This window comes from Lepidochelys kempii, chromosome 2, assembly GCF_965140265.1.
Source record: "Lepidochelys kempii isolate rLepKem1 chromosome 2, rLepKem1.hap2, whole genome shotgun sequence".
Lineage (NCBI taxonomy): Eukaryota > Metazoa > Chordata > Testudines > Cheloniidae > Lepidochelys > Lepidochelys kempii.
This window is the reverse complement of record NC_133257.1, coordinates 91,255,292-91,281,043: the sequence shown is the minus strand read 5'-3', so window position 1 is coordinate 91,281,043 and position 25,752 is coordinate 91,255,292. Positions and strand designations below refer to the sequence as shown.

Below are 25,752 nucleotides of genomic sequence, written 5' to 3'. Positions count from 1 at the left end.
TTGTGTCATCCCAGTCTCTGCTCTTTTAGAATGAGAATAAGTGCAAGTCCTTTAACCTTTCCTTAATTAGATTCTTCATCAAAAGTCTAGTTCTAAACAACACAATCATCTACCTTGGGATATCTAGTGGCAATATGGTTGTCCTTTAATATGGTTAAATCGTAATTCCATTTGGCAGTGTGATGGGTCTAACTGTGTGTTAACTGTGACCTTCAAATCGTTCCAATGCTACCTGTCAGAAAACAGCTCTCCTGTAACCAGGTCTGCAGACATGGTGTGGATTTACTGTGGATCAATATACTACACCCAGTCTTCCTCGAAATAGCTTTTACAGTGGGAAAAAAGAGCAGCTACAGCTGTGAACCAGCATTTCAGCAGTGGTTGAAAACAGCCAACCAGAATTCAGCTGCAGCTGGCCAATGACGGAACCTCTGGGTTGAAAGGTAAAACAGCCAATCCGGATCAGGGTTGCATTTGGCTCGGAATAAGAGATGTCATGCCGCCTTCCTGGCTGTTAGTGCCAATGGTGCTCGGCTGGTCTCGCGATGCCCTTTCAGTAGAAGCAAACCGCAACCCAGAAGTGTGTGCGCGGATGAGACACCTGCGGCGGCGCTCAAATCTCCAGCGCAGCCCCTAGACTAGCAACAGCCAGGAGCAGAAACGCTGGCTCACGTGCAGAGAGGATCCCCCCCCAATCTTTTGGGGGTATTGTTTTCTGCCATTGCTGGTGTCCTTTAAATGGCAGTTTTCCACCGAGAAGGGAATTTTCGTGCACCTCGCTTTTGGGTGTATTTTCCTGGATTATCGTTTGACGGAGGACTCGGCTCTTTCATCCCCTCCTCCCCCTTTGTAGCTCTTCGCGTGCAGATGCACTAGGGAAAGTTGATGTGTAAAAATCTCTTAATGAAGAGAGGCTCCCGGAGAGCGGTTGAACAATGGTTATGAAACTGTAGGTTTTATTTGCCCTTTTTCTGGTAAGCATGGCGTGGATTTGTGAATGCGAAGGGTCTTGAGGTTTTTTTGCCTTCCGTCTTTTACGTGCCTTAGTGCAACTCGAGTAATTTACGAACATTTTCTATTAAATTATATAATACTTTGGCAGCCCTTTGATAGTTTGTGGTTCCTCTGTAACAATCGGTACAGTAGGAAGTAAAGCTGCAACTCTGGTATTAGAGGTAGGTACGATTTGCACGGTAAGGCTTTGTGTGGTATGTGCCTGCCTGACAAACGTTTCTGTTTTACACTTGTCTGTCCAGTATGGAACATGCAGAGATCCTGTGGCTTTATAATGCTGACTTTGATTAAAATGCTAGGTAAGAATGATGTTAAAACAAAGGTAATTCAGCCTCATTTGTAGCTTCACAGCTTAGTGAGTTTGGAAAGTGGCCAATGCCTTTTTTTTTTTTTTTTTTGAAGCAGAGATTAGAGGTTTTTCTGGAATTGTAGTTTACTTTTCCAGTCATCTAAGTATACTTTATTGACCTGTTGTTCACAGATCTTTAGTTTCTGTGGTTCTGATGCGGTATGTCCTGAATGAGGCCAGCAATGATGCTTTCATCATGGAGTCCCGGTTAGAAATGTAAGCAATATGAAGAAAGACCTGACTGGCTGAAAGAAGAATGACTTTTTTGTTAACTCACTCTGTTGTGAGTTGTTTATCTGCTGCTTCTATTAAGACCTCCTTATTCCCTTCCCGCCCCAGTAATTTCAAATGTCTATTAAGGAAGTTGGAGTTTTCACTAAAGGAAGGGGAAGGGAAAGTAGTTCCTCAAAGCTTATTGTTTCTGCTTGTCCTGATTTTTATGTGAAGTAGCTTGCAGTATGTTTACAAAAACAAAAAATCCACCATCTTGATTCGTCTGAGGGTAGGAAGAACTTCCCCTAAAGGTCTTTTATCCACCATTGGGTGGATAAAAATGGATTCCCCTCTCCCCTCCACAAATTGGATTTTAAAAAATGTACATTTAATGTTTTTTTTAAAATCTATTTAAAATTAAATTTGAAAAAAAAACTATATTAAGAACTAAACTTACTGCAATCATTTAAATGAAACATTCAAGCAGTACATGTTTGCTGCTGAAGTTTTAAAGAAACACCACTGAACTGCTGGATGTTCATTCAGTTAGCTCATTTCAGTGACTAGTTCATTCAAAGTTGAAAAAGCAGAAAAGCTTATTGTGCAGAAGGATGAGATCTATTCGTTCTAAAATTCTGAAGTAGATATGCAGAAACAATCCATTCTCTCATGCACATTGTCTCTTTTTTAAAAATAAATCAGTTAGCTTTAAATGCAAAACATGTTTTGATAAACTTACTCCCTCCCCCCCTTATGTATACAGCACATTTAAGGTAGCCCTATATTCAACTGATACTATTTGAAAAAACTGGTTTTGTACACTTTTAATTGAATTCCAATTTCCATCCAAATGGAAGTAAAAGGAAGTTCTTCACTCAGCTCACAGTCAACCTGTGGAACTCCTGCCTGAGGAGGTTGTGAAGGTTAGGACTATAACAGGGTTTAAAAGAGAACTGGATAAATTCATGGAGGTTAAGTCCATTAATGGCTATTAGCCAGGATGGGTAAGGAATGGTGTCTCTAGCCTCTGTTTGTCAGAGAATGGAGGTGGATGGCAGGAGAGAGATCACTTGATCATTACCTGTTAGGTTCACTTCCTCTTAGGCACCTGTCGGTAGACAGGATACTGGGCTGGATGGACCTTTGGTCTGACCCAATATGGCCATTCTTATGTTCTTATGCTGCTTGACATAAATCACGAGTAAAAAAATTAACCATAATCCAGTAAAAGCATCATTCATCATTTTCCAACATAAATATGTAAACATTAAGAATCTGAATACATGTATGTTAAACTATATAATTTCTTGTACTAAATCTATAAATATTTATTTACCCTTCTGGTTAAGAAGTGCCAGATTTAGTGTGAAGACTATATTTCCTAGCAAATCAACATGTTTTAATGTTGATCAGCTTTTCTTTAGGAAGACAACTAAAAAGAACAAATGCAAAACAAGATTAAAATCAAAGATTTAAATTAAAGTTTCCTGCTTGCGGATTTTAATCAGTCTATTCTAACTGTTAGGGAGATTTTTGTTCCTCCTTCTGAAATATCTGGTACTGGTCTCCATCAGACACAAGGTACCAGATTAGACAGACCATTGATTTGCTTAGTGTTGTAATTCCTGTGGTTCCTAAATTTAATTTGGGTGTAGAAATTTGGATTGCTGTGACCGTTCTTGTATCATAATTGAGGAATATGATATGACTATGCATTTTCTTCATAATATGGCGGCTGTGTGAGGTAATGACCCTATTCATAGTGTGAAGAAAGGGAGGAAAAAAAAACAAGTTTTAACAGAGGTGACAACAAACAGAAAAACAAAAAGGATGTTTAGCATGTATTTGGGTGTGCATGGAGCTGTCTCCCATATGAAACAGGATTGTGGAAGCTATTTTTGTGCTCCTAATCTATCCTTATGTAGTTGAATGAACAGAAAATGTGCATTTGTAGGTTATTTTATTGTAGCTGTTTGAGTGTTTTCTATCATCTAATGAGTGAGCAGTTGCTGGATTTTGAGGTTTTTGCCTTTGCATTGTTTCCTGCACTTCTCTAAAGCACATAGCAAAGATTGACCCACTACTGTTAACATATTAAAGGACGTTGAAAAAGTGTAGTGCTTGACCAGACTGATGCCTGTTTGCTGTCTTGAAAAGATAATGTTTCTAAATATTGGTAAAATTTCAAAAATCCGTGTTTGAAAAGAGATAACTTCGTGATCAGGTGTAGGCTTTCTTGAGAAAGTAAGAGGCTTGTGGCATGTTGCCAATGTTTAATTTCCTTTAAGGTAGGGACTTATGGAGAGGCTGCCTGGCATACTGGTTTTAGAACATTTGTAGTGGAAAGAGCTGAATTCTGTCCTGATTCTGTCATTGACTTTGTACTGACTTTGGGCAAGTCACTGACCCTTTCAAAGGGGTTCCTTACTTTTTAGTTGTCCAACGTATGGGCTGGTGTTCAGAAGTACTGATTACTCAGAATTCCAATAAAATATAGCCAGAACATCTGAAAAATGGCTATAGGCATGTCAGACCAAGCCATGGAGGATTCAAAAATTAGTGTACACCTTTGAAATGCTTGTTTCTCCATCTGGGTAATGGTGCTGACCTGCCTTTTTCAAAGTATTTAGAAATCTATAGATACTTAGTACTTTCTTTAAGCCTTTTATTACCATTATTTGTCTCATAATACTTCAGAGCATAGGAAAGCAAATAATGAAATGTCCAATTCTCATCTTTAAAAGAAAGTGTGCGTGGTTTGTTTTTTTGTTTTGTTTTTACAGCTTTCCCATTAACATTGATTTAAATTTCCATTAATAAGTATTTAGAGAAACACTGTCACTTGTGCTCCTGTCCCAGTTAATACAATCAAAGTGGATATCTCTAAAAGCAGGTGCTTCAGGTATGTTGTGCTATCTCCTAAGTGAAATCCTGGGAGAGGCTGCACATGGAGGACTAGGTATTTTGCTCTAAGGTTAACCTAGCAGCCCTCCTTTCCTGTGGGACTGCAGTCCCTCTTGCTATTTCTTGCAGGTACTTGCCTCAGAAAGAGAGTATTTTTCTGCAAAGACCTGTTGAGGAGGTGGTATTTTGAAAGTGCTGGCATTTATTCTCTAAAGAGAGGGAAAGAGCTTCTCCCCTAGATATCCAGGAAAAGGTCCACTCTCAGGCCTTTTTGGATTTTCCTTTACTGTTGTTAGTCTTGGATGCTGCCAGATTTCTCTCACTCAGGGTGGAGACTTCTTTGTTTTGGATTACGGTTAAGACAGTTTGAAAAAGTAATCTCTGGAAGGAAAGACTTTTTATGTGTCAGAGACTTTGAAATCTTCTGAATTTCCCCTTTAAAAACGCTGTCACCCCCAGTCATCTGTTCCTCCTTACTGCAGACTTCTAGTAGATTTCCTTGAGGGTGTGGTAAACTCATTTAACCTGTTAGGTTTTCACAACGTGAAATTAATTGAAGTCAGTAAATCTTATTGAATTTGAAATCCTATTAAATTCTGGTGACTGTGCCAGAAAGCAGTCACATTTGCCATAGTGTGTTCTGGGATGATTTGAATGTGAATATATTTGGCTGCTCTCTCTTCCCATCTCAGTGCCTCCTATACACCATTATTATTTTATTAGTAGTAGTACTAGAACATGTTAAGCTTCCAGGGTGAGCTGTACCTTTGTCCCCTCACTCAATCTCTCCATAGACAGTGCTTCCAAATGACAGGCTAAGGCTTATACTTCTCTTAGGGTGGAATCCCACAATCCAGCCCACTGGTAGACAGGGTCCCCTAGTCCCAGCATCTCAATTCACTAACCCTGTGTCCTCAGCAGGTCCAGCTGGGTTTTGGCCCTTGCTATAGACTTCCCTCTGGGAGCCTGTGACCAGTATGAAAGTGCAGTGACTGAATAGCCTCTTCAAAACAAAGTAGCCACTTGCATGGTGAAATTAAAGGACACTTGCTGGACAAATTTCCTTTTCCTGGTTTTCGTTTTTTAGGCCTATTCTAGCAGAGGTTAAATAAAATGGACCAAATTCTCCTCTTGATTACAGGTATGCTAACTTGCTTCACTACACTGGGACCATTCTCCTCTTCTAGCCCACGAACTAGTTTCAGCGTTGAGTGACTCAGAGCAATATAAGCACTCTCTTTGGGCCCCGCTAACTGGAAGTGCACAGTTGTCTGACTCAGATAGTAGAATATGTGTTCTAGCCCTTTCTTTGGTTTGCTGTGCCCATGTGGCAGCTTAGCTACAGGATGGTGTTAGGGAAAAATGTCATGACCTAGGCTGTAACCCAGTTGCATAATGTGGTTTTATAACTATGTTGTCCCATTCACACTACAAACAATAAAACCGTATTAGAAATATAACATACAACTGTGGGCAATTAGAGATTTGTGTAGAAGAGTGCTATGCCAAACTCAGTACTGGAGAGTAACAAGCAAATAACTGGTTCACTTTATTTTACTATTTTTTATTTCTATAGAATCTTGCATCTTAAGATCTCAATAATTTTATAATGAATTTAGCTTTGGAGCGCTCTGTGAGGTAGAAAAGTATGTTACTGAGGCAAAGAGACCTTAAGTGAAATTTTTCCTGTGGTAGAGCCAGAAGCTGTGGCTCCTAGTCCTCTATTGTCTTAGACACACACCTATTCTTCTTCAGAACCAATTTACAATTAGAGGATTGGGGGAAGGAGTAGTGTGGTTTGAGTAGCCTGAGCTTGTCATAAAGACCAGGATGGATTTTCAGATTTCCTTGGGAATAATCTGATTCCTTTGTCTGGGAAAACAACTTTGCCTTTGTGATTCTTGTTTTTAGTTACAGGGCTCCAAGGCTTTCAGAATACTGGTAGTAATTTAATAGGAATTGGGTTGTGACTTTTCATCCTGTAAATGAGCTGTACTTGATTATTAATGACTGGAACACTGGGCTTGTAGATATCTTTTTTTTATATTGCTTCTGCAGGGATTCTGTACTGATGTGGAGACCATATGAACCTCTGATTGGACCCCACCATTTTCTGTTGTACGAAGGAGGGTGCTTTGACCCCGGAGAATAACTTCTATAGGCTGACATGGCAACGATGAGATCCAACTTGGGCATTATGAAGATTCTTCACTTGAAGAAGAGAGGCTGTTTTCTGCTGAAGCTTTTGTGTCTGGTTGCCTTGGTGTTAATCTTTTGTGAATTCTTAATTTATTATGTGGTGATATTTCAGTGTCATTGGCCAGAAGTTAAAATAGAAGCTCACAGGAGCAGCAAACAGTCTTCGGCTTCTGTCTTGAAGGCCATGTTTTTATCTGATACCCACCTGCTTGGCGAAATCAAAGGGCATTGGCTAGACAAATTAAGAAGGTAAGAACTGAATTTAGGGAACATGTTGTAACCAATTTTTAAAGGCTTTATCAGAGCCATGTATAAGCAGTAGTAAATGTAGTGGCATTTGTGGCAAGTAGCCAGTCTGGCTTCTTACTTGCTTATCTGAATTACGGGGGAAGAGAATAATGGAGGGTTAGTGAATTAGACTGTGTTTAATCAGTGCAGTGTCTGACAGACCAAGGCTAGTGTTGCTGGTGTATTGTGCTGCCATAAGCTTCTGAGTACATTGTCTGTCTCAAAGAATCCTTTGCAGTTTATAATAATACTTATAAATTATACAGTGCTTTACAAAAATGAAGTAGTTAATCTCCACAACCCCCCTGTTAGTAATAGTATCCCCATTTACAGGGGTGGGGGAACTGATAGTAATTTGTCCAGTGTCACACTGAGTCAGTGTCAGGGCCAGGACTAGGATTAAAATCAAACTCTCCCAATCCCATGCCTAATCCACTACACCACATTGCTTACCTCTTGTAATCCACAGAGAAGCAGAACTTTGAAGGAAAGTATCTATTTTTCCATGGCAGGAGCTATGTGACTGAGTGGCATCAAATTAAATCTCTACTGAACATTCTTTTATCTTTTAATAACTATAAATGTACTTAAAGGAAGAGTTGGGGAGAGTGAGCTCAAGCCCTGATAATAGAGTGGAGTGAGGGAGGTGGGAGTCGCCCAGTGAATGCTTTTAGATATAGTGTCCCTTCCTATGTGACCTTGCATTGTCCATTAGATGAACTGAAAAAGACTTCCTTATTTTTTCTACTTCAGCATTGGAAAATTTCATGTGACATTAAGACAGCTTATAACATTTTCAGTTATGTGCTCAACCTAGAGAAAAAGCTATTACTAATAGGAACTACTAAATATAGGTAGTTACTACCTATCAGTATGGGACGGGGTCACATGATATAGTAGTGTAAGTCTACAATATTTCTGCCAAATTCACTGGTTTTACGTTTAATCAGAGCAGAATCTGGCTTATTCTGTGTCCCAGCAGAAACCTTGCTCAGATCACTGCAGGATGAAATTTACTAAAGGAAGACTTATCCCCACGGGACTCAAAACAGTGGCTTGACCTTGTATAGCAAAGTTGCTGTCTGTCTTATGCACGCTAGGGTCAGCTCTATCAACTACCCTTTTGACACAATTCATTATAATGTTTTATCGAAATGGAAATTTGTTACCCATATCTAGCAAATAGCAGTATAGTAACTTACTCATTATAAATTGTTTTATCTGGAGGTCTAATTTGTGTCATTGGTTAGATGATTTGTAATGATGTTTCAATATCCAGCCTGGGGGTTTGTTCTGAGCAATCAAAACCTTTTGCTGCAGGAACAGATGCATTCGGTCAAGTGTGTGCGATTATTCAACATACTTGCAACTGATCAGTTTTTACATGCTTTGAAAATAACCCATTAACTTGTGATAAAAGGTTGGTATCAGCACTTTATGTATGATGTCCCATGAGCTGGTGCTGATCATGGTTTATGTTGGGGGGGGGGGGGGCGGGGGGATGGAGGGAGAGCAGGGAGGTAGCCCAGGAGCTGGTGTTTCGGAGTAGCTCTTTCAGTCTTTGAGCGGCTGCTTCACTTTTCTGTCAGGCAAGACCTTGTTTAATCAGAATAAAGGATCAGGCAGTTAAGAGAGTCTATTGATTTGATGCTTCTTGTTTCTTAGGGAATGGCAAATGGAGAGAGCCTTCCAAACTGCCTTGTCATTACTGGTGCCAGATATTGTTTTCATACTAGGAGACGTCTTTGATGAAGGAAAGTGGAGCTTCTCCCAGGTAAAAGGTCCCCATCTACTGGTTTTTAGTGTCCTAAAATGCTGTACTGTTTTAAAAGAAATGGGGTTTCCTGGAAATAAATGGCATGCAGAGCAAGCCAGGCTTTATTTGATTTTCGTCTTCCACAATATATGTATTGCGGATTTGTAGGCCATGACACTCCTTTCTAGTGCAGTCACTGCAAGGCAGTTGCACTCCAGTGTGAGTGGAGGGTATGTGTGGGCACAAATAAGATCAGGCAGTAGGCGTAGTCTTTTGCATTGAGTTGGACTCCAGCACCCCTACACTCCTACTCTCTTACACTTGAGTGCAAGGTTAAGAGGAGGCAGGCTGTGCGCCAAGAATGTGCATGTCTGGGGAGATACGAGTTAAATGTGATCCTCTTCATGCTTATGAGGTACTAAAGCTGTGAAAAGGAGAAATCTACTTAATCCCCTGCTTTTAGGAGTGTATGGAAAAGAGGTAACATTTATAAATGTTTGTGGCCACCGCTATGATGCTAGGTGTAAACACTGACAGGCTACTAGCATGAGTGGCCAACTGTTCAAACTTTAAAATGGCAAATGACTAACCTTTTACTTTAAAAGGCATTATTGGCCTTCTGAAACCCAAAGAAGTGCATTGCCTAGTGTATTAAAGCTGTTGACAAATGAATTTTGCAAATATAAACAAGGGAATCAGTCAGGCCTGTGCATTACTGGGTATTCGTGTTTGGGGCTCTGACCTTCCTGATAGCTGGTCAGAAAGTTCTATTTGTGTCACGTATTCTAAAGCCAGCTAATAATTGTTGTTGCAATATTAATGACACTAATAGCAATTTTAATATCGTCCATATTCCATTCCTAGAGACTATACAGTGGATGCTGCTCTCATCTTGGCAGTGGTAGTTTCCAGTGGCTTGACTACAAACTGAAATTTGGTGATTCTCCCTGGACTTGATTTTTCCAATAGCTTCTTTCTCCTCTCCCCAGCCCAAACACATAAAACATGAAAATCTCAAAGTGGCAGCCTACTGTTAAGTCCTTTCATAGTTCTCTTCCACATCAGCAGTTTTTACAATTTTCCTGCAGGCCTGGGCAGATGATGTCAGGCGGTTTCAGAAAATGTTCCGGCATCCAGTTTGCACTGAGCTAATGGTGGTTGTTGGCAACCATGACATTGGTTTTCACTATGAGTAAGTATTTCAGAAAAATTCAGTACGCTGTCAGGTATGAAATGTCAAAATGTAAACAGTAACTCAGTATTGCCAGCCTCAAGAGATTGGTCCCAAAGTCAAATGTTGGTTTTTAGTCTGACTTTTGACTTTAACGCCTCTCTATTCCTCTGCCAATGTGTGTGTGAGAATTTTAGGTTGAAGAGTCAATGTTTAATACACACTTCTCTCTGGCTGCTCAGATGGAGCTTCCACTTCCCCTCCCTCAGCTCCTAAGATAGGGCAACTGCCATCCATTTCCTATTACTGTCTTACTTTCTCTCCTGCTGGATGAGGTCTATGAAAATGAACATCCAAGAAACACAAAGTGCTTTTATGTATCAAGTCCTCCTATTAAGGATTTATGTGAGCTGAAAGATCTTTACATGTACGAATGTCTTTACAGCATCTCCTACCTTGCTAATTACTGCAAAACCCCACTCAGAGCTTTCTGTATCTCAGTGCAGTAATTATAAAAACAGTCCTTATTTTTTTTAAATAATCAATTCACATTGAAAGCATTTCAAAAATAATTTTTAAATCAGACTTTGTCTGCATAACTTTGATCAGCTACATTAATAGATCGATTATCCAATAATTGGCACAAATAAGTTCGCCTTGGATTTGTCTGCCCTGGACCCGGCAGCACCGGTTCTCTGCCTCCTGCCCCCACGCTCTCCTGGGAGGAGCGGCTGCCAAGTCTCAAGCACTGACCTGGTAATGGGTTTGTGAGTAGTTGGAGAAAAGCTGCTGCTGCTGGAGCTGAGTTGGGTGTAATGCGATTGGGCCCCAGACTCAACAGTAGCTTTTTCCTGACTCCTTCCCTCCCTTACATCTTTCTCTGTGTCCTGCTGTCCCAGAACCCTCTCTCTGCTACCACTGAGAGCGCGCCAATCCATACATGAAGGCAGGGCTCAGTGGCAAGGGCAGATCTGTTTTCCTCAGTCCCAGAGGCTCTCACTTGAGCTCTGCCTGCATGACCAGCCCTGAAAATTGTATGCAAGGAGTGGCTGCTTGGCTCTTTGTGGGAGTATCTCCTGCAGGTGCCCTAATCCACTGACTCACCACTAATTCACAGTCCTGAGTAACTGTTGGCTTCCATGTGAATCAGTTTTTTTATTATCTAGGCTTTTGTCTTCAAGCGTCAGTTAAGATGGGCTGGGTTACATTTTTAGAGCCAGACCTTGGGTGTAGCTCATGTGCACAGAGTGAGAGTTAGGAGTGCTCTGTAAAGGTGGCTTCAAGGTCACATCATGGTCAAGCTGCTGCTATAACTCATGCTGTGCTGCAGTGACCCAAGGTATTGGGAGGTATTCTGCCCCATTCCCTACTCTCTCAGCATCAGAGAGGGTGATTTGCATCTGTTGTATTTCACGCTGTGCTTGTATTGGGGGCTATCCTCCCTGGCTTGGTCATGCTTGCTTTGGGGCCAGAGTAGACTTGAGAGAGGCTGTATCGATCCCATAGAGAATCTCAGTTTTAAGGTCTAAGCTGGATCATGGAGCAGTACCTGTTTGGGAGTTGCCTTTTAAATCTGTAACACAACTATATAAAATGACTTGTAATGGCAAGTTTCTGAGCATCCTACTACTCTTATCTTTTAAACACAGAATGACCGCTTACAAGTTAAAACGGTTTGCAAAAGTTTTCAACTTCACCTCCGGAAAGCTAATAACCCGGAAAGGGGTAAAGTGAGTATAATTTTTTCCAACATTTTGAGCTTTTTCATTGTTTTGTTTAAGCTTTTATTTTCCTGAACCCATTGTAGCTTGTTTTCATGAAGATTTGTTAAACATAAAACATTGTTTACTCCCAAGAAACTGGTTTATAAATACTATAAAGCTGTGGTCTCCAACGTTTTTATGCACAAGATCACTTTTTGAATTTAAGATCAACCCAGGATCTGCCCCTCCCACTTTTGCTCGCTCTCCCCCACCCTCACTCACTTTCTGGGGCAGGAGGTGGGGATGCGGGAGGGGATGAAGGCTCTGGGCTGAGGCCAAGGGGTTTGGAATATGGGAGGGGGCTTCTGGCTGAGCCTGGGGAGGGGGTTGGGGTGCAGGAGAGGGTGCGGGCTCTGGGAGAGAGTTTGGTGCAGGAAGGAGCTCTGGGCTGGGGCAGAGTGTTGGGATGCGGAAGGTGGTGCAGGCTTCGGCCAGGAGGTGCTTACCACAGACCTGCTCCTGGTTGGCAGCGTGGTGGGGCTCAGGAATGCTGCCTGCCCACCCGCCTGCCCCGGCCCCATGCTGCTCCTGGAAGTGGCACATCTCTGCAGCCCCTAGGGACGATGAGGGACAGTGAGTCTCCGTGCACTGCCTGTGCCCGGCCAATAGGAGCTGCAGGGACGATGCTGGGGGCGGGGGCAGTGTGCAGAGCTTCCTCCCCTCACCCTTGCCCCCAGGAGCCTGAGCCCCGCCATGATTTTAGTGGCTGGAGATAGTGATCAACTGGCAGAGGCTCCAGGATTGACCAGTCGATTGCAATCAACTAGTTGGTGACCCCTGCTGTAAAGGGAGCTGTTTTGAGCAAAATGACTTTGCAACTCTTCAGTGGAAAGAAAACAATTCAGAGGATTTAATGGCAGTCATATGTGCTCTGGAGCACAAGAACAGACTTGTTGGGTTTGTGTTCTTTTGCTTCCAACCACTTACGGTGACCACTGGCTGCCAATCTTAAATGAGGAAAGTGGTTGAGTGAAATGCTCAACATTTAAGTATTAAAATTTAACACGAGTGAAATGTCCTCGCTTCTTCAGTTCCTGAAACTCATGCCTTATTTATGGAACATAGTAACATAGCACCTGGTCCTGCAACTCTTATTCACGAGTGATCTTGACTAATCACCTCAGCAGAGCTCGGCCCACAATGTGTCTGTCATCGTATTGCCAAGCTTGTTCCTTCCTTTAGTTTTATCAATTGGTTAGAGAAACTGTTGATAGCCCAGTAAATATTTCTGTATTTGCTTAGCGTGTTCCTTTGTTCTGGGTGTACATACTGTGTAAGGAAGTGCAGTGGGAGAAGAGCACTGGATCCACTGAAAGACATCTTATCAGAATTTTTTTTGTCAGATAAAGTGAAGGGAAATACATCGATGTGTATATGGTCAGACTATAATAATTCACAAGAATGTAGGAAATAAAGGCTACAACTGTATCACTTAATTTTTTTAAACATTAAGCAAGTATTCTAAACAGGCTGGAAGTGCTATATCACCCATGAAAGAAAGAAAGTGTGCTTCATGCAGGCTTATGGGGAAAATAGACCCCAGTTTAATACAACCCTATATTACTCAAGTCTGGGACCCCAAACACACATTTCAGCTAACATTTTAAAAATAGTGCTTAAACAGGGCCTAACATCCTCTCCTTACTCCAGCCTGTGTGTACAGTACCCAATTGACCACCTGCTTGTTGAAATGAGTTTTCATTGTTAATAGTGCTTGGTAAATGTGTTCTAGAGCACTAATACAAGAAGTAGCTATTTAGTGGAAAATGCTGCCTGCAATTTAAGATCTGCTTTTTACCAGCAACCCTTCCATGATAAAATCTAGCTCACTTTTGAGTATAAGCACACCACTGTTCCCTCCTCCTGCATGCTGAGTTGTGACTACGTCTCTTCTCCATCAGCTAGCAGGCTGTTCTTCTAATAGAAAAATAAGTGCCTATTTATACTTGTGACAGGGAAGAGCCTAGCAGCAAGAAAAATTCAGAGTTTATTTAAAAGCTGTAACGAAGACAGAGTTAGGTAAGTATAGTGAAAGCTTCCCTACCCTGCTTTGCCAGAGACCCCATGGATAAGAGAGAGTTATCTTTAGGTGTGAATCAGACCAAGGGCTTGCCTACACAGTGCCAGAAGGATGTATGTTGTGCTCTAACTGCCCGGCGAAGATGCTTCTTGCACACTCTACAGGGCACCTAGTTCATGTCAATATAGAATGTGAACAAGGTACTTTTTAGAGCATGCCAGCAGGGTGGCTGGAGCGCAGCATGTTAGAGTGTTTTACAAATCTCACCCCATTGGTGCACTTTGCTGGCAAGCTGTAGACAAGGTCCAGGTTCATTTCCCTGGGCAGAGGCTGCCAAATGCAGTATAGCTTTGCTTTAACATTGCTCACAAAGCCTCTCTGGCTTCTGAGCTACAAGTGCCAATGCAGCTTCTCACCTTCAGATTTCAATGTTATGGATTACTGCACTGCAAGAGGATATAATTTTAAACAGTACCTCACAAATTGTGTGGATATTGGATTAGTCACAGCACCTAAACTTTGCTGTGCAACCCAACTGACTAGATTAGTGTCTAACAATAAAACAGGTGATCATGGAAAGCTGTGGTAACATGCAGTATCAGTATGTAAGAGATGCGTCTAGTGCAGCGATTCTCAAACTGTGGGTTGGGATCTCAAAGTGAACAGGGTTGCCAGGGCTGGCTTAGACTTGCTGGGGCCCAGGGCTGAAGCCCAAGCCCCACCACCCGGGGCCGAAGCCGAAGTCTGAGGGCTTCAGCCCTGGGTGGCGGGGCTCAGGTTGCAGGCCCTCTGCCTGGGGCTGAAGCCCTTGAGCTTCAGCTTTGGCCCCCCTGCCCAGAGCAGTGGGGCTCGGGTGGGCTCAGGCTTCAGTCCCTGCTCGTGGGGCCATGAAGGGGGTGATAGTGCAATGAAGTTTGAGAGCCCCTGGTCTAGTGTGTGGCCCAGACCCAGTCATTATTGAATTTAGTTGATACACTTTGAGTTTTGTATCTGACTTATGAACGTTTGCTTTTTTTTTTTTTTTTTAAATAGAAGGGCTTCATCTCTCACCTTGAGTGTCTGGAGACCTAACAGTTGTCTTTCCCCCATTCCCTCTCTGTTCTCCCCCAGTTTTGTCATGGTGAACAGTGTTGCCCTGGAAGGTGATGGGTGCACTATCTGCAGCAGAGCAGAGGCAAAGCTCATGAAGCTTTCTCATAAACTGAATTGCTCTCAACAGGTAAGAGTCCAATAGTCCATTCACTGTAACGGCAGAGTTGGTGTTGCCGTTACAATCAGGCTGGAAGTCAGATTCTTCTACACTGAAAAATCTCAGTCTCTAGTTTGTGTTTTGTCCTTCCTCTCATAGTGCTTGGGGCCTTGTCTCCTTGATCATTCTTACCTCCATATTCACGGTGGATTTCAGTGTGCATGTTGCTGACTCCCTGCCCCGGTCTTTCACCTCCTGTAATCTTGTCTGGCCTGTGATCTCTGCCAGCAAAATCCTGTAGCCCTTTTCTCTGCCACATACACTGATCTCTGCTCTTGTAAGGGAGCCAGCATAGTCTAATGTGGGGGTTGGCAACCTGCGGCACCTGAGCTGATTTCTAGTGGTACTCTGCTGCCAGCCGGGGTACTGGCCACCAGCCCCGCTGCTGGCCTGGATGGACAGAACCCCAGGCCGGCAGCGGGCTGAGCAAGGCTGGCAGCCGGGGCCCCAGACTGGCAGCATGGGCGGCAGATAGAACCCCAGACCGGCAGCGCCCTGAGCCGCTCAGCCCACTGCCAGTCTGGGGTTCCGTCTGCTGGCCCCGCTCAGCCCACTGCCAGTCTGGGGTTCCGTCTGCTGGCCCCGCTCAGCCCACTGCCAGTCTGGGGTTCCGTCTGCTGGCCCCGCTCAGCCCATTGCCTGCCTGGGGTTCCGTCGGGGCGCCCCTGTAAATGTAAAATGTATTACTGGCACGCAAAACCTTAAATTAATGAAGACTTGGCACGCCACTTCTCAAAGGTTGCCGACCCCTGGTCTAATGGATAGGCAGTCTGGAGACCTGGATTTTGTTCCTCGCTTTGCCACTGACCTGCAAGTCACTTCATTTCAATTTCTCGATCTGTAAAATTGTTAATGGTTACTCTGATTTGTAAAGCACTTCAGGATCTAAGTATTATTCTTACATGGACAGGGCCTTTTTCTATCTACCTTTTGCCTGTCATGTCGTCTCCTAACCTGAGCGCTCATGCTGCTTTTCAGATGTACTCTTTTTGAACACTCCTCCCTGTCTTGACCAAATTAATTTGTGAATTTACCTTAAGAGAACTTCCTTCCACTACATCAATACAATTTAAGTAAAAAGAGTATCAAACCACCCCATTTCCTCTTTCCTGTCTTAATGGAACCCTTTGCATCCTTGATTGTGAATTTTACTTTCATCCCTATGTCCTGGATCCGCGGACTTGCATGTTGCCATTATCCGTCCAGCACTGTCTCTGAATACTACTAATTTGATTCCCACCACTGCTGAACTCTTCAAGCATGCTTTTATATCCTCTTGCCTTCTCTACAGCCACTCCAATTCTCTGTGGTTCAGCATGTTCTGTAAAGTGTTGCTGCCACCGTCTGATATGTACAGAGAGTGTAATTGCATCCATGGCATCCTTGAACAATTTCACTCTCCTTGTTCATTAGAGTCCAGTTGTAAATTGTCAGTCTTAATTTTTAAAACATTTCATGAACTTGCTTCTGTTCACCTAGCTCCATTCCTGCAGAATCTGACCTCTGTGTGATGTGCTCTGAATCACCTGCCATTTGGAACAGACTTCCTACACAGCACCAGCTCTCTTCAAATCATCCCATCATACAGCTTTTCTCTCTTACCTACACTTCTTAATTTCTGTCCTCTGATTTTACTCTGTAAGGCCTCATGATTAGTTTCTCTGACAGACATTGTAAACAAGTACTTTTTGCAATAATCCTTATGCAATACTAGTTCCTTTGAGGAAAATATCTTGCATGGTCTTCAACTTTGCATTTCTGTCCTGGCCCTCCAAGCAAGTAATAAATACAGAGCTAGTGCTGCACAGACAAGATTACATTTGTCTGGCTTGATTTTGTTAGCAGGAAGAGAATCATTCCAAGAAAAGATGCAGTGATGTGGAACAGCTTCCAGCTTCAGAACCAATCCTTTTACAGGTGTGTTGGAGATTAGGTGGGCAGGATTTCACCATATTTATCACCATTTTATAAAAGGCTGCGTTAACTAACAACTGGCTCTTGCTCTGAATCCCTGTCAGCATTACCCTCTTTACAGAAGAAATGACGCTGAATGTGCTGGGGAAGATTCTGCTCTTCCAGAGGAAAAGAACATCCCATTTAAAGAAAAGTATGATGTACTTTCTAGAGAGGCTTCACAAAAGGTTTGGTAATTTAACAACTTTATTTAATATCACAGTAACTTTACAGCTCTTCCTGAAATCCTTAATTATGTATATAATATTGGAAAAAGCAAATGCTAGCTGAGATAAGCTGAACACGCAGCTCCTCCTGGTTTAGTGAGGCCTGGGGGAGACTGCTGATAGACCTGCTGGGCTCTCTGTTTGGTTCCACATGATAAATCCAGGGACACTCAGTTTGCTGCAGAGCATTTATCCTCAGTGTAGCATTTTGTACTATACGTAAAGTTTTAGAGTATATGGGTAACCCATTTTTAGTAGGACTAATAGAAAAAGTCAGTGATCTTGTCCAGGGCTCTAAAAATACTACTTTTACTGACGATAAACAAAACATTCCCAATAAATTAAATGGGCAACAGAGATTTTTCCTACAGCAGAAATGTTTGAGGGCAGATCACCTCCAAATCAGGGCTACACTTCATTTAAGACCGAGCTTTTCCATTTGTGTTGCTAAAGACTTGATACTAAGTGTTGTTCAGATTCATAAGGAATTTAACCTACTATAGTAAAATGTTACAAAATACCACCCTGTTTTTGTGTAAAAGGTCAAATAAGGTGATTTAATATTAAAATATGAATATTGTATTAGTGGAAGACACAAGGGTTTCACAAAATACTCTGCAAAAACAGTAGCCCAAGTAAAAATATGGAAGGAGAGCCCGTTGGAAGCAAAACTAGATATTAAACTGTGATGACTTTAAACATAAATTCAAATTAACCTTTCATGTTTGTAATTTTGTACTGTTTCCAATATAGCTGTTATGGTGGTTTCATCCCCGTTTGATTCTGAGTGGCCATACCCACAGTGCATGTGAAGTGTTGCATAATGGGAAGATTCCAGAAATCAGTGTCCCATCGTTTAGTTGGAGGAACAGAAACAACCCTAGTTTCATCATGGTAAATTTAAAGATTTTTATTTTTGTCAGGTAACTTTCATAAATATAAATCAACATGGCAATCAGCTATTTATTGAACTGCTGCTACCTGTTTGTTTTGTTTAAAAAGGCAGAACACCCGCTCTCCCTCAAAACCCAACATTTACCTAATACACTGCATCCACTTTAAAAAGCACATCAGGGGAGCCACACAGGTTGTGTGGTACAAGGAAGTGCTGTTAAAGGTCTATTTTGTATATTCGTAAAAAGCATGTGTAACGGAGTTTCTTATAAAGAGGGTGCAGGGTAAACTATTGACTTGTAAAAAAAAAAAATCATCAGTACCACGCACTGAACAGTAGAAAGGCTAGTTTTGCTTGGCTGATTTCTCTACTATGAAAATAAGACCATATCTATCTCAGATTTCTACATGGCTTTCTTGCCTTTCAGACTCACCCATTAACCACTTCAGAGAGGGCAAGTTCTCGTATGTCTTCTGATAATCTGCCTCATTAGTTTCAATTCACATGTTTTCTAATTTTCACTTAGAATGTTGGTTAAGCTCCATCAGATAGTTCCAATGAACAGTATCTTCTTTATTATGGAGAAAACAACCAGTTTTACAATCATTCACGTTTTTGAAAAGTTCTGTTTTAAATAGCAAAACCTAAAATCGGTTTGTTTACTTTTTCAGCATCTTGTGGCATGGGAAAAAGAAACTCAAATCTCATTGCTCTTTGGTTTACACTCTTTAGTCCATAGACAACACCACCCAGTCCCGTCTCAATCCATGTATTTTATTTAAGTGTTGGCATGTTTCTTTTGTTAAGTAGTCCTGCTTTTACCAGCTGCTAGGTATGCAATCAAGTGCTTTTGCCTATTTGATTTTCCTTAAAGTGGTTGCTATCAAACCATGCACCTTACCTCTGCGGCATGTCTAGTCTCCAGTGCTACAGGGAGTGGACTGACTGCATGGCATTGGTACTATATTAGTCCAGGTTCCGCAACCTACTGTAGAACTTAGCTGTTTTTGATGCAGAATCACTAAACCTATATCCAACCTCTTAGCAACAGCATGATGGTCTTTCTTTCTTTTTCAGGGCAGCATAACACCAACCAACTTCTCCCTCTACAAGTGTTTCCTTCCACTTGAGAGCAGAGTGGTTACTATATACTGTATAGCAGGGGCTCTACTGGGGGTACTGATACTAGCTCATCTTCAACTTCTCAGTCCACCTTTTTATTTTGCTCAGCACTTAATCAGGAAGCATAAAGCAGTATGAAGAGCCAGACATCTGCATTCAGTTACTGAAATACCAAAGCTGAGAACAGTCAAACATCAGACTATATTCATGCCAGCAAATGACCTCACTGGATTGTTAATCCGAAGGCGGGTCACATTTACACATACCATAGAAATCCTACACAGTTGATATGACTACTACAGGATAAATAATTAACTGAAATGAACTGTTTTCATGCTGTACAAAAATACAGTATTCTACAATCAAATGAGTCCATTTCGTTGCTATAATTTTTGTATCAAATATGTATACTAAAAGTTTGTAACTGTACATTATGTAAATCCTACATCCTCAGCACTTGTCTGCACTAGTATGTCCTACCCGGGAGGAGGCATAGTCTTTCAAGCTGGAACCATCCCTGTATGTTTTATTGCTACATGCTCTTCTAATGGGATAGATACATCAGCGGATTTCCTTAGCATTTCTAAGCTGTCACGCAAAAAACTGTTGCTTGGGAGAAATCCCTGCTGTGTTAGTTAGTAGTTGGAGATTGTAATCCCCTGTTTGCCAGACCATCCTTCCACCCCTCCAGGGTCTACTTGCCAAAACACTTCAGACCTTCCAGAAATTAGGGGTGGAACCTCTCAAGCTGCTCTTCTTAATAAAATGTGCTATGATAAACTACAGGGCCCTATTGCACCCTCGAGGTCAGCGTGGAGAGGTTTTCCCCAACAAAGGTGGTCAGATACTGCTGCAGGAACATTTTCCCATTGCTTCATGCTGGAGCCACATGGGGGACCAGGTGCATATTAAGCCCCTGTAGGATTCCAAAAGAATGTTAACAAAATTTGGTTATATTAATGCAGAGCCGTAATGTCAACTTTAATGGAGTTTTGGGGATTGCTTCATAGGGGAAAGCTGTAGCAGCAGAGCTCCATTGGAGCCACAGCAATCCTCAGAGCTGGCGTAGCGCCTCCCAACGGGGTAGCTAGGTTGCAAAAAATCTAGAAGCCAGAATCCCTGCTGCTTTGTGGGGACAGGATAGACAAATGCAATTACAAGAAAAACCGTAAGGAAATTCCACAGCAGGAACTAGTTTTCCTTTTGGTGTTCCTGCAGAGGCAGGGGTTTTTAGCCTACAGGGGTGGTTTGGTTTGCCTACTTTTTCTTTTATTCATTCCCACTTTTTAAAAGGTAAATTTTGCATGTTTCTAAAGTAATTTTGGAAGGTGTGGAAATCTATGCATAACTGGCAGTGGTAGATTTAGGGAATTATACCTATTACTAGCTAACCCCTGCCTTTCACTTCCTAGGAAATACATAACTGCATTTCAAATATAGAAATATCAAGACTATACATCCTACTAGCAATTTCACTTGGAAGGATAATCTTACAAAGATACTGTACTGTCTCTAAAATTATCCTATTTTAAAATAAAATTTCTCTAATTTAATTTTAAGTAACAGAGGACTGGGTTTATAAACAACACAAATCATGGCTGTATTATAAAAATCTGATTCATAGTGTGTTCCTGAAAACAACTCAGATCTTAATTTGTCCCTAAAATTTAAAAACAAAGGATGGAGATAGTCCAAGGAGTGATTAAACAATCTATGAAGTAATGTAGGCTAACACTTCTCTAGGTTTCTGTTATTGCAACTGTAATTTTAGACATTTGTACAGGTTATCTTGGACACAGGAAAAGTATATACTCACAGAGACATAAAACACCTATGTATAAAATATAAAGCAGTGTTATAGTTACTAAAAAGGACATGCCTTATTGCTACAGCAATTCTTGCTTTTATATATTGTACTGTACCACAACTTGTTTTGAGAATGTCATTTGCATAAATTATTCAAGTTTGAGAAATATTCACACAGTTTGATTCTACAATATTTAAAATAAAACAATTTTCTAATGTCTCTTTATTAAAAGAGAAATAAAAATGTCATCTTGTAATTCTCTTAGGCCAGACACAAGGGTTTATACCTCCTCTCCCCCCACCCCCCATTCTTGCTATTTACTTGCACAATGAAAGCTGCTGTTGGTACAAAGATTGACGAGCTCTATATAATGGTGCTTTACACATTCACAATCGGCCTGTGCAATTGTGATGTACTATGAATGACCAAAGAATTACTAAACATATTTTCTAAAGTTAAAGGAAAAAAAATCCTTGATTCCCATTAAAACAACACCAGGTTGCAATTTGGACACTTGAATGAATTCCAATGTTTTAAAGCTGAGATTTCAAAAGAGAAAGGCATGTTGCTGCAACATCCGGTGACTGTAATACCTTACTTGAAAAGGTAAGTGGTTAATTTGCATAATTTATATTTTTCATACTAAAGAGCATTGTTTTTATATAAACCAGAAAAAAATCCCTAAACTCTACAGATAAAGTTCTTACCTCCAGTCACTGCTGCAGGTAAGGTTGACATCAAGCTGTACAGCGCAATCAAAAACATACTTACATCTTAGCTCATTTTACAGGTACAGCCATAATCAAGGCACAAAGATCTTCTACAAGTATTTTTCTTCAATAAAGTTGTACAAAATAATATTACATTTTACAGTCTGTACAATATAATAAACCAGCAGTAAAACAAAAAATATATATATATAGGGAGAGGACTGTTGTCCAAGAATGATCTAAACTAACCGGATCATTTGTGGACAGCACAATAACATAAGTGAGGGTGGTAAATTTTCTGCCTAGATGCAATAGGCTGAAAAAGTAGCTGTAATTCAAATGCCTGAGGTGTGTAGAGGCACTTAGCCCCAAAACCCCAGAAAAATTGCTTATCTTCACCATGCCTCTCATTATCTACTCTACTTCCTGTGCCAGTAACGGCTTAAAAGAGGAGGTCACTTTATCAGTTGACCTGCAACTCAGTAATGCTAAAAACTGTGACAGAGTAATAAATATTGTGGTGCTGCTACATTGTGTGTATACTTCCTCAACAGTATTTAGTAACCTGATACAAAGTGCATTATTCTTTTTTCACCCATCAAGTACTCTTAATATCATGGTAAAAAAGGGACCCACACAAGGATAGGTATGACTTTAGTGTCATCCAGCTGACATACCAGTTTGAACTAACATAACCTGCTGGAAAAAATTTAGCAGGTTATGTTCAATTAGCAAAAACAAAACCCAAAAAACAAACAAAACACACCTCTAAAGCAACAGAGGTAGCCAAAGGGCTTAGTGGAATGACAAAGAAGTGGCATATCAAAATAAAGCACACAAAAAGTCCCAAAAAGCATGGCGGAAAAGAAACCCAAACTTGCCGCAAACCAGCTCGAAGGCTAAATAATTAAGGTAAACAACCTGAAAAGACTGACATTTCTGCAGTATTTTCTTCCACCCTGTGTGGCATAGTATAAAGAGAGAGAGCAAGAGAATAAGGAGCTAAGTATTTAAAACCACAGGCTCCACGGTGATCCCAATCACAAGAGTTCATACTGGCGAAGATGCATTCTCTGAATGATGTCTCGACAATCGTTGAAAACTCTGCGGATGTTTTCTGTGTCCACTGCACATGTGAAATGTGGGTAGCAGTAATGCCTGCCATCTCCACTTGCTGTACTTATCCTCTGCAGAAAAGGAAGAGAACATATTGAAGACTGATTGCTCAGGGGTCTGTCAGCTCACTACAAGGGAATTACATTCCAAACACCTGCCCAGTTGTAAAAAGATTAGCTGTTTGGAGAGCAAGAGCCCAGTTTTCAGCACTGCCAGTTTGACTATCCAAACGCAAATCCTGGATGTGCCTATGCCTTCCAAAGATATTCCTGTGTTTTCATATGATACACACTGAAGAAATTTATTAAGTATAATTTAAGATTATAATCAAACATGCATATAAACACATTTAGCCTTTTAACAGGTTGGCTGCTGGCAATCTAGTGAAAAAGCCCCTGAAAGTTGACTTTCAATTCTTAGATACTGGTGCTTGAGAAGTTTTATAACCCAGGCCACTTCAACTGCTTTAGGCAGTAGCAGATTAGATAGCCATTTAGGAGCCTTGAATGTGGCTCTAGAGGTGTTGTTCAGTGATTAGACAGAAAACCCCAGGTTAGACAAAGAAAATGATATATAAGTGGGGTCTGTGAAGACAGATAGCAATGCCTGGGTATCTTTAGGCTACAACACCTTGCTCTTGCACCTCAGATGAAATTATCTCCAAATTAAAAAAAAAAAAAAAAGCTCCATTTCTTGCCCACAAGCCTAGGTAGCTTTACATTCTCTGAAGCAGCAAATCAGGGGATTCCAAGTGGGCTTGTTTTAACAGCCTTACTGACAGAGCATGTGAAAAATCTCTCAGTTTACAACGTTTTACTTTATAGAGATGTTTCATAGCTGCATTGTACTTGAGCAAGGCCCCATTCTCTTCCTAAGACTTGGACATTTATGTTTAGACATGCTAGAAATTACTAGTTTTCAGCATCTATGTATATGTAAGATAGAACCTTTCACTTCTAGGTCAATAGTTAAAATTATTATTGTTAAGCACCAACCTGATGATCAAACCCTTATGAACACAGAGGAATCCTGGACTGGTTTTAAAGTTTAGATGACTGAACTGGTCCTGTCTGATAGTTAATAGAACTCACTGCCAGCTAACAGCTGCAGGTAATATGGTTGGTTTTATAGTATAGCCCATCTACTAGGAGCTAGACCACGACCATCACAATTGGTACTCTGGTTATGTCTACAGAACATCAAAAGGCTAGCGCGGGGAAGTTTGCATTCCCTGTGACAACTAGTAAGGGGAGTGGCTCACAATCCATCCCATTACCACTGCCCTTAGAGACCAAAATACTCCCCTGGTTTGCACTAGGAAACAGAGACCCAGGAATGAGATCAGACGGTAACTTTAAAGAATAATCATTTCAACTAATGGTATATTTTAATGTTACTATACACAAAATAATGGTGCACTACGAGGACTAGAAGACCTAATTAGTATTTCCAATTTATGAGTTGGAAAAACCAGGTAAAATATAAGCAGAAAGTTTTTAGCAGAAAGAATATTATGCACAGTATTATCAGGTTAAAATACCCAGTATAACTGCATGAAGGGTATTTTGTAAGAGCTGCTACTTTATATATTATTTGTACACATTCACATATATAACCTGTACTGCTGATAACCAAATACTGCATTATGCAATGCATCTGTCCTCGGACTTATTTTTCTTTTTTTGGTGCCCAAGTGGCAAAACTGTGAACTTTTGTTTTAAATCAGCAATGTAGCTTGTCTACATGAATATACAGTTTGAATCAAGCTGGGGTGTGAACACTAGCCTGCTGTGGAGATGCTGTGTGCATCACACATGTAATTATGCTGTGTGCATCATACATGTCATGTACAGCTTTATGGTAATAACAAAGAACAGAACTCATCCCTCCTACTTCAAAAGCACAGGGCCCTGCTATTTGAGCAACAGAATCTCCATTAGCCTCTAGGAGTATAGTGCTTATTATACACAGCCAATTTCTGATTCCACCAAGCAAAGTACAAAGTAGCCAGTTCACCACAATGTTTTGGTGATGCCAAGTTACATTTGGGACTCTACAGCAGCATGTTAAAATATGTGTTTTCAAAATGTAGTCTTTTTTGTGCCTTGGCAGATAAGCAACCATATAATTTTAGGAGATTATCCATCTACTGAATTTTCAACTCAAAACTCTATTATGAGGAGTCATATTAGACTTTTATTAAGAGAAGTGAGTGTCAACTCAAGGAAAAATACACACCTTTATAATAACATTTAGCAGAAGAACCACCATTACTATGCTAGAATACAAGAAAAATATTGATGTTGAATCCCTATAATTATGAACAGGTCAAGATTATTAAGAACACAACAGATTCTTCTGAAAGGAGCTAAATATGCTATTCTTGGAATACAGGTCAACGTATTCAGACAGTAGCTGCTTCAAGTCCAAGAAAAAATTATTCAGATTTTTCAAAATAAAAAGCAGAATAACCCAGATTTGCCCTGCTGCTGTTTTTGTAGGGCTGACCCATTGTACTGAAGTAAAACATCAGCAGTTGCAGAATCCTGTGTACAAAACATCAATATTTGTTTTGGGAGAATTGTAAACAATTGATGAATGCTGGGTTCAACACTGTGAGGAGGAAGGATAGTCTTGTGATTAAGCACAGGACGAGGAGCCTGGCGAGTTTCCTATGAAACAGAGACCTTGTGAAATAGGAGATACTGCCATGAACTAGACATGTGACCTGACCTGGAAAGGAAAGAAACATTTTGCTGAGGCAAAGAGCTGGATTTCCAGCCTTGTCTTGGTGAGCCAAACAGCTCTTCCTGCCATACCTAGCTAATGTTTTCATAAATTGGAAACCAATGGCCTAGTTTTCACAGGTACTGAATACCTGCAACTTGAAGTCAGTGGGGATTTCAGATAGTTAGCACTTCTGAAAATGAGAGCAAGAAAATGAAATGCCCACCTTCTGATACTTTTTAGAAATATTAGTCAGAGGTGTTGTTAAA

General features: G+C 41.0%; 2 protein-coding genes across 10 annotated transcripts in view; one reads left to right on the top strand and one right to left on the bottom strand.

Moving 5' to 3' along the window:
• Positions 1 to 476: 476 nt before the first annotated feature.
• Positions 477 to 22,484, top strand: MPPE1 (metallophosphoesterase 1). 6 transcript variants are annotated; one of them, XM_073331618.1, is made up of 11 exons: positions 477 to 974; positions 1,496 to 1,579; positions 6,539 to 6,928; positions 8,633 to 8,741; positions 9,812 to 9,915; positions 11,544 to 11,624; positions 14,788 to 14,896; positions 16,769 to 16,843; positions 16,945 to 17,067; positions 17,860 to 18,000; positions 19,079 to 22,484. In XM_073331618.1, exons 3-11 carry the CDS (start codon positions 6,648 to 6,650, stop codon positions 19,259 to 19,261), a joined length of 1,206 nt encoding a protein of 401 aa, XP_073187719.1. In that variant the 5' UTR covers positions 477 to 974; positions 1,496 to 1,579; positions 6,539 to 6,647; the 3' UTR covers positions 19,262 to 22,484. The 6 variants fall into 6 exon arrangements, with proteins under 6 accessions (XP_073187719.1, XP_073187721.1, XP_073187722.1 ...); XM_073331620.1 differs by lacking the exon at positions 1,496 to 1,579 and having other exon boundaries at positions 477 to 949; XM_073331621.1 differs by lacking the exon at positions 1,496 to 1,579 and having other exon boundaries at positions 16,772 to 16,843.
• Positions 21,136 to 25,752, bottom strand: part of GNAL (G protein subunit alpha L) — a 314,144-nt gene continuing 309,527 nt past the window's right edge. For all 4 annotated transcript variants that reach the window (XM_073331612.1, XM_073331614.1, XM_073331613.1 and 1 more), the window contains one exon: positions 21,136 to 22,827. In XM_073331612.1, the coding sequence (XP_073187713.1) occupies positions 22,681 to 22,827 (147 nt within the window). In that variant the 3' untranslated portion in view covers positions 21,136 to 22,680. The remainder of the gene's footprint in view (positions 22,828 to 25,752) is intronic.

What these genes read in the sequence shown, in the direction of transcription:
- MPPE1 (XM_073331620.1), top strand. Translation starts at nt 6,648, where the DNA reads ATGGCAACGATGAGATCCAACTTGGGCATTATGAAGATTCTTCACTTG. An exon ending in TGGCTAGACAAATTAAGAAG is followed by an intron (nt 6,929 to 8,632) that starts GTAAGAACTGAA and finishes CTTGTTTCTTAG; the next exon opens with GGAATGGCAAATGGAGAGAG. An exon ending in GAAAGTGGAGCTTCTCCCAG is followed by an intron (nt 8,742 to 9,811) that starts GTAAAAGGTCCC and finishes ATTTTCCTGCAG; the next exon opens with GCCTGGGCAGATGATGTCAG.